At 32.5% G+C, this 8,268-nt stretch overlaps 1 protein-coding gene across 1 annotated transcript in view; it reads right to left on the bottom strand.

Annotated features, from left to right (window-relative positions):
* Positions 1 to 7,954: 7,954 nt before the first annotated feature.
* LOC119675544 (UDP-glucosyltransferase 2-like) overlaps positions 7,955 to 8,268 on the bottom strand; it is a 1,470-nt gene continuing 1,156 nt past the window's right edge. The window contains exon 3 of the mRNA XM_038086751.1: positions 7,955 to 8,032. Within this exon, the coding sequence (XP_037942679.1) occupies positions 7,955 to 8,032 (78 nt within the window). The remainder of the gene's footprint in view (positions 8,033 to 8,268) is intronic.

The following is an 8,268-nucleotide window of genomic DNA, read 5'->3' as shown; positions in this document are numbered from 1 at the left end:
CTAAATTGGCTTTTTACCTTCACTTACACTTACACTAATACACTAACTAGTTTTACCTACCAATTGCTGTTATTGCCGTAATGTTAAACCATTAAAGTACGCTAGATTACCTTTGTTACCATTCATAATTACCAAAGTTAGATTCATTAAGCAATATTTTTAAATGGTGTCAAAAAATGAAGTCCCACTGCTGTGATGTTTTAGCCAGTCATCGGTCCTAATAGTTGATATTCGCATTCTCTTGATGGTTTTGAAATATTGTTGCAAAATATTGTTGATTTAAATCGTTATCTAGAACCACGGCTAACTAAACTATTTAGTATGTGAACACATGTTTCAGTATTATTTTACCCTTTTTCGAGAATAGATGAAGGCTCCTTCCTAATCACAACTCTTCCAAAATTAAATTGTATTCAAACTCTTTTTTTGAAGATTCAATTTTTTTATTTTTGTTTTTGTTTTGACAGTAGGTGTAATCATCGAAAGCCACCGTGTGAGATTTGAACCCACTAAACCACCTCTTAGGAATGAATGGAGAAGATTTCCACAGCATTGTGAAAACTTCATTCCAGTAGTAGAATTCAATTTCATATATTTACTTAAAATATACTCGTATTATTCAGGATATATAACCTTTTATAGTCTGCTTTATTTTAAAAGTGAAATCCAATACTGTGCATATAGTACTGGCTTATAGGTGGCTTATACTGATATAAGTTCATTTTTAGCAGTTATATTTTATATTCATTAATTGACGTAATAGACCAATTTCATCCATTTATTGACTTGATTTCCTTAAAATTATAGAAATTTTATTTGACTGAATGAAAAGAATAACAACTGATTTACAGCATTCAGACATTTAGTCAACTTGAATCGATTCGTTTTATTGTACGAATTAAAAATATTTAATAATTATATTGTTATCTGAAGTTTTTGTTTCAAACGACTTAACAGTCTTAATATGTTCCCTACTCATTACAATGCAAATAGTATGAAAATGAAAATTAAATATTTTTCTTTAATATAAAATGTAATATTAAATATTATCATATTTAAAGTTTTATTAAAGTATCCTCTAATATCGTCACTCTTACTTGATATTTCATAAAAATAAAATAGCATTCACAGAAAAGTAGTAGAATAGTAGTAAAAATATTTAACCTCATCATTATCACAACAAACACGTTTAGCACATATTTCTTACCAAAATGACAATATGCGAAAATGTTAACCTAAACCAGGAGCATGACATTACCCAACACTTACATATAAATACACAAATACTTACACACACATATATAAAAATGTAAAAACGCAAACACTAAATTCCACCCATTTTCCCCACAAACAACACTCCCAAGCTGCTCAATAACGTGACAATATGGCGCTCAAACTAAACATACCCGAATATTTTGCTACTACTTTATATGAAGGAGAGTGCACTTGCACGTCAACACTGTGTTTTCTAATGTTTCCAATGTGGGAAGCTGCACTTGTCATTTTCATTTCTCAAATGTAAGCCTAAAAGCAAAAAAAAAAATTTGAAAAATTTTATATATTTATTTTCTTTCAACGATTCCAATAAAATTTCAATAGCATATATTGCCCTATCGTTCACAGAACCGCCAGGGTTCTTACCTACTATACCATCATTTTAGACTATTACTTTATTACATTTTTACTTTAAAACTAAAATCGCCGACTGAACAACTACTACAAAACACCAAAAACAATATTTGCAATTGAGGTCATGTCCAGGCGTCATTTATCGCATCATGTCCGTATCATAGATATGAGCACAAAATAAGTTGAGACTTTTTTTTAGGGTAACATGGCAAACGGTTGTTTCATTACTCTAATTCCTTTAGTTTAAATGATACTGAACTGCTTCTATATTGATCTAGGTATTAGACTATTACTTAAAAGGTCTCTTCTCTGTCATTTTCCCACGAGATCTTTCAGTTCACTTATATTGGATGTGTGTCCTGCCTGTAGTTGAAGATATTGCGTTATTTTTTTCATAAAATGTTTGGGCGTCAATCTTCTCTGCAATATAATGGGTTATAAACCAAAGTTGTTGTATATATTTCATCTCTTTCTCACCATAACATCTAACTTATTCGTATTAAAAAATTGATATCATACATATTTTCCCAAGTCCAAAACTCATCGTTGGATATCGTGTTTCATCGAAATACCTCAAAAACTTACCAAAGATATCAATGAGTGATTGTTCGCAGTTTGTTTTGTGTTATATTGGTTCCGCTTCATTTCGTTCCATCCATAAAGAAGTACTACAATAACGCTAATTCAAAATATTGCAACTGTCATCATAAGGGGTATGATATCCCTTATGGTATCGAACTTTGTTTAGCTTCGTAGTTATCCTATCACATCTTTTAGTTTTGAAGAATATGCTTCTTGGAACCTTCAGTTGCTACTATAATAAATATAATAGATTTACTTTACTATAATAGTTTACTTTAAGCACTAATTTGATGCATTTATCTTGATCCGACCTTTATCAATTCAACATCAAGATCGTATAATTTGTTCGACGGATCAGTAATTATATGTAAAACCTCTTCTTTTTTAGTCACGTAATTCAGATGAAAATTGGTTATACCGGTTTGCAGACTAAATTTATTTTTATTTGCTAGAAAATTAATGACTGTTATTAATATAGGTGACGATAATAAACACCGTTGTTGAATACCAATTGTGTTGTTAAATACCTGAGACATCATTATGTTACTACACCTACAGCTGTCAAAGCTTTTTTTTCTCAATACTATTTTTAGTATTTAGAATATTTTGATACCGATATAATGCGGATATATCGGCAACAACAAACTAAAGAAACCATAGAACCATAGAATTCCCTAAATCTATTCTTATCGTCGTATCTGTTAACCTCCTAAGTTATGTGTTTCTACCTAAGTTGTGTAATAAATGTTTTCTTTCCAACACTAGCAATAATTTTCTATCCCTCACATTAATTATTGGAACGACCGACGAATTGCATGTTGTTTTCCTTTAGTCAACCGACATATTGAAAAACATTGAAAATCGTGTAAGACGAAAAAATATATTTATTTCTTTTTAAAAAAATTGTGGACACATATTTTATTGTTTGAAAATTTGCATAAAATATTAATGAAATTGCTCAAATGGGAATATTTTAGTCTTTATTTGTGTATGCACATTTATTCTATCGGCAATAGAAAACATTTCATTTTTGTATTGTAATATATTATATATGTGGGTTGTAATAAATTTTATAGACATTAAGCTTTTTTTCATGAACTCCATGTATTGAAAAACTGAACTCTATGTAATACACCTCCAGTAAAACACCTCTATACGTATGAACCCGAAACAAAACAACAATCGACAACAATCGGTTTTCGAAGACGAGCCAAATCCAACGAAAGTTGTTCGTGAAAGAAGCACTTCGAAGCAAATGGTCGCCTGTTTCGGTCACTTCTGAGTGGTACACCACAATTTGTTTGCCTAAAGTCTTCAGAGAAATTCGAAAAACGAACAAGAGAAGACGAATCAGTGTTCACCATGACAACGCGAGCTCTCACACATCGGCTCAAACCAGCGCCTTTTTGACCGTCCAAAACGTCGAATTGTTGAGTCATCCGCCGTACAGTCCTGACTTGGCACCCAATGACTTCTTTTTATTCCCGCACATCAAGAAAAATATGCGACTAAATCAAAGGTTTTCGTCGCCTGAAGTTGCTGTTGAAGCGTTCAAAATCCATATTTTGGAGGTGTCTCAATCGGAGTGGAAAAATTGGCTTCGAGAATTGGTTTGAGCACATGCAATGATCGTCAGAACATAAATGATAAGCAAATATTAACCAACGGCAAATCAGTAATCACTGCAATTTTATCAAAACTGTGAGTGAATTCATCAAAAATCAGTCAAAATCTATATTGAAATTGATGAAATTGAATTCAAGCATCAATGATATTATAACCAAAAATTAGATTGCCGGTTACCGAATATTGTGTTTCCGATTTGTTCTGAACAAATATTCAATAGGACTACCTATTAACAATTACAACACTTCAATTAAGTTTAAATACACGACTAGGCGATTGAAGTGTTACCTATTCAAGCGATCACATGTTTTTTGTGTGAAATTATTTTTTATTGAGTCAAATTACAAAATTTTGTGTAGATAATCAAAATTTCAGAATCTATTGACTCTAGCTCAATGTGGAAATCTTTTGCCTTCACCTTGACCTTGCCTTCACCACCTTAAGTTGCATGCTTCACGAATGTGATTTTCCCGTATTTTGTCCCATCCCTGAAAAATTGCTTTCTTCAGCGCATGCATACTGGCATATTTTTTAGTCCCACCTTGCTCTCCATAATGGCCCAGATAAAATTGTCCATTGGATTTGCATCTGGTTAATGTAAAAGCCACTGTGTGGATGAAATAAGGTATGGAACATGATTTTTTAACCATTCTGGGTTTACACGAACGAGAACGGTGCCGAGCCTTGTTGGAACGTCCATGATATACGACCGAAATGTTTGCGTGCTGACAACTCTAAACCAACTTCCAATACTTTTTGCCGATAATAAATCGCATTAACTGCCCATACTACTACTTGCCCATACCATTACTTCAGATGGAAAATTGCTTCAGGTGGCAGACCTTTTGATTAATGAATCGGTTGGAGTTTCAACGGAAGTTACGATTACTTTATTATCTGCGTACTCTGCTGCATTTACAACATCCGAAATAGGCATCGGAGACAGACATTAAATATCGTAGAGAACACCGGGCCCAATTAATATACTTGCTGAACTCAGTATATAAACTATTTGTTTCTATACAACCTAATTATGAACTAGACACTTGGCAAACTAAACATGTATTCCGCTCTATATGATATTTTTATTTAAGGAATCTATTAATTCTTTTGAAACACTATTCTTAAATCTGGGCGGACCAGTTTATTCATATCACATTTTTATAAATATTCTCATACTTATGGAATTTCTATAGCGGAAATAGAATAGTGTACTCTACTATAATAACATTTATATTTTTTTTATTAAATATAAAATATGTTATATATAAGTTATAGATACGTATAAATAAAAATATGTTTTTTATATTTATTTGTCGTTTGAAATTCAGTTGGTATATGTACATAAACTCAACGACGAGAACGTTTAAAGTGTGTACCATACATTCCTTAAAGACATGTGGCGGCACATGTAGATGAGAGTTTGCACAAAGAAGCGTACAAGGACATACCCATAGACAAATTATCTACTACATTGCGACTGTTATGATTTTGATACTAGGATGTTAGGGGCATGTAAAATAGCAAGCGTGAAAAAGTAGTATTACAAATATGCCTCATAATCTGCATGTAAGTTGGCAAATATGTGCGGGCAACTGTGAATTGTATTAAAAAATAAGAAAAGACGAACGCAGTCCCTTCTCTTGAGATCACGAGATTGTTGGGAAGGGAAAAGACAAAATGAATAAAAGTCTAACATATGGCGTTAAAGATGTGAACGTGCTAAGAATTTGTGAACTTTTTGACTTAATGGTATTTTACCCATTTCAATGTAATATATACATATTATAGATAAACGCAAGCGAAAATATTTACTAAAACCTATTTAAGTTGTAATGCCAAGGTACTTACAAGTATTCATAAATGTAAGCTCAACTAAAGAAAGTCGGTGGAGATATATTTTATTTTTCCCTTCCTTTTACTTCATGTTTTGAGCAGACATTAAAGCAAATATTAGTAGGATTTCGGATGGACAATTAAGCTGGCAGTGAGTGGGAGTAGCTAAAATTTAAATACTTAATCATTTATGGCTTATGCATATTTACTACAGAATTAACCGACTTCACTATTAAATAAGTTAAAAAAGAAGCAAAACTTATTCCAACTTCAATAAAACCAACAACAATTTAAATGATTTCTCCAGCTTTCCTTTTTTGGCAGTTTTTAGTTTTAACTTTTAGTTGCCACTAAAGCCACTGGCTGCTACTCCTAATTAAAGTTGTTAACAAAAACACAATAGCCAGTGCCTGGTTGGCTTGATGCCCATTTATTCCTTATTCTTACATTGTCATTACTTTGCTAAGGAAGAAGTTAATATCTTGCATAAGTTGCTCATAAAGTGGCTCAACTGAGCCTACTCTGCTCAGTGGGACCGAGGCATGGAGCAGCTTACTTAAGTTGCTATTGTATTGCAATTTTGCTTAAAGACAAAGAACAATTTGTTGGTAAAACTTTTGCAAGGAAAACTTCTCAAAGGGGTTAAGTAGATTTTTGTAAAAACTTATGAAATTCTTCTCAAATTTTTTAAACTTTTGATTCTAGTGTGCTGAGGAATATTTGAATTTCTTATTAGTGAAATTATTAAAAGTTTATATTTTTACTAAACTTTGCAAAATAAAATACACTCGTACGTATATGGATGAATAATGGTAGCAGTTTTAAACAATATTATCAAATTTTTATGGAAAGAGTAATGTAGTACTAGGTATTTCAACAAGTATATAGTTATATCTATGCAAGTAACGCATAAGTAAAACAATAATCTAGTCAAGGTGTAAAGACGGGTTTTGAAAACACCTCGAGTTAAAAAAGAGTATAAGCGCTTAAGTGCACTAGCTGAAAACAGCTTCAACATAATAATTGTTACATCACTCGATAATATTATTTATTTCACATATTTAAAAGTTATAATCGAATCCAAAAAGTTAACAACTAGATGTAAGTAATATTGAACCCCCTTTATACTGCTACCACTTATTTTAAGCGAACAGAGGTAGACGAGCTCGATTTTTTAAGAGCAATCGTAATAATTTAAATAATTATTTAAATATAGAAAATTAGGCATCTTCTCACTCAAATTTAATAATTGAAACTGATATTCAAATCTTTAATATTTTCTTTAGATATTCTGATATTATAGTTTTTTATGTTTTCTCAGTTCTAATGGCATTTCCTCACTTTACACTGCAAACGAAACTGGACTAGGAGAGCGTGACTTTAAGCGAGTACTTCGAAATTAGTTTGAAACTATACTTCAAACTAAGGAAATTTTTCTTGCAGAATTTAAGTTAAGTTACGTTATACTGTGGAACCTTATAAGAGTTTAAAACTCAGAAGTTCAAAACCCACCATGAACCTTTAGAAAAGCTTAAAATGCTATTCAAGGGAACGTATTACAGTTGACCAAGATCCTCAAAAAAGAAGGGGCCTAGTCGCGGCAGCGTCGCGCATGCGCTGGGTAAAAACAAAGCAGATAAGAGGCACTCCTTTCCACAACCACGACAATAATGATGGAGAGGAAGTTACAATCTTTCACCATGGTAAGAAGCCATCTGTTATGAGTTGTGAGTATACATACCACAAGAGTGGTATCTCTACGGGAAAACTGAATGAGAGTATTGGATTTCCTTTTAATCGAACGTAGCCAACCTACATACAGTTGCTTATATACCACTAAGTTTTCCCAGCTTTTATTAAAAAGTTGAGCACAGAAAAAACTCAGGAACAGTTTGTATGATTGTCAACGATGATTGCACAGTATTGTCTTAAAATCCTCGAGTTTTCATCCAGTAACAATGTAATTTACCACAAGTATTCCTAGAGTGTGAGAAGAGAAAGTACGCGCCTCTTAGTGATTACTATCTTGTATACCCTCCGTCATGTACTATGATAAACCCCAAAAATCTGGAGTTAAAGTTGGACTAATAAGCATACATGAGCGCGATTATCAACAGCCCAAACGTGAGAATGTTCCTGTATTGCGACTTGTGGAAGTATATTGTTAAAGGTTCCTTCAATATCTACAAAAGCAACCAGAAAATTATTCCATCAATTTGAGAAAATTTTCAATGGTGTGAGTGAGAGAATAGAAACTTAATTCTGTAAATTTCCCTTTAGCCTAGATGTCTTGAGAGGGATCCCAAAGTCCAGGATCAATGACGCGCCTTAATTTAACATCGATAGTTCTTTCTAGAACCTTCAACATATATTATGAGAATGTAATTGGACAGAGTTAATTGAAACTTTTAAGAGACTATTTTACCTGCTTTAGAAATCAAAACAACCTGCAACATGGTTGTGTATTTGTTCCGGGAATTTTGGAGCTATATTGGATATATACTCTCCGGTCCTGGTGATTTGTGGGGTTTAAAATTGTAAACGGCACATTTGATTGTCAGTAAGTTTAACTTTGAAGAGTCAACCGATGAGAAC

Source organism: Teleopsis dalmanni, chromosome 2 (genome assembly GCF_002237135.1).
Source record: "Teleopsis dalmanni isolate 2A chromosome 2, ASM223713v2, whole genome shotgun sequence".
Classification (NCBI taxonomy): Eukaryota; Metazoa; Arthropoda; class Insecta; order Diptera; family Diopsidae; genus Teleopsis; species Teleopsis dalmanni.
The sequence above is the reverse complement of the archived record's forward strand: the minus strand, read 5'-3'. Positions and strand labels throughout refer to the sequence as shown.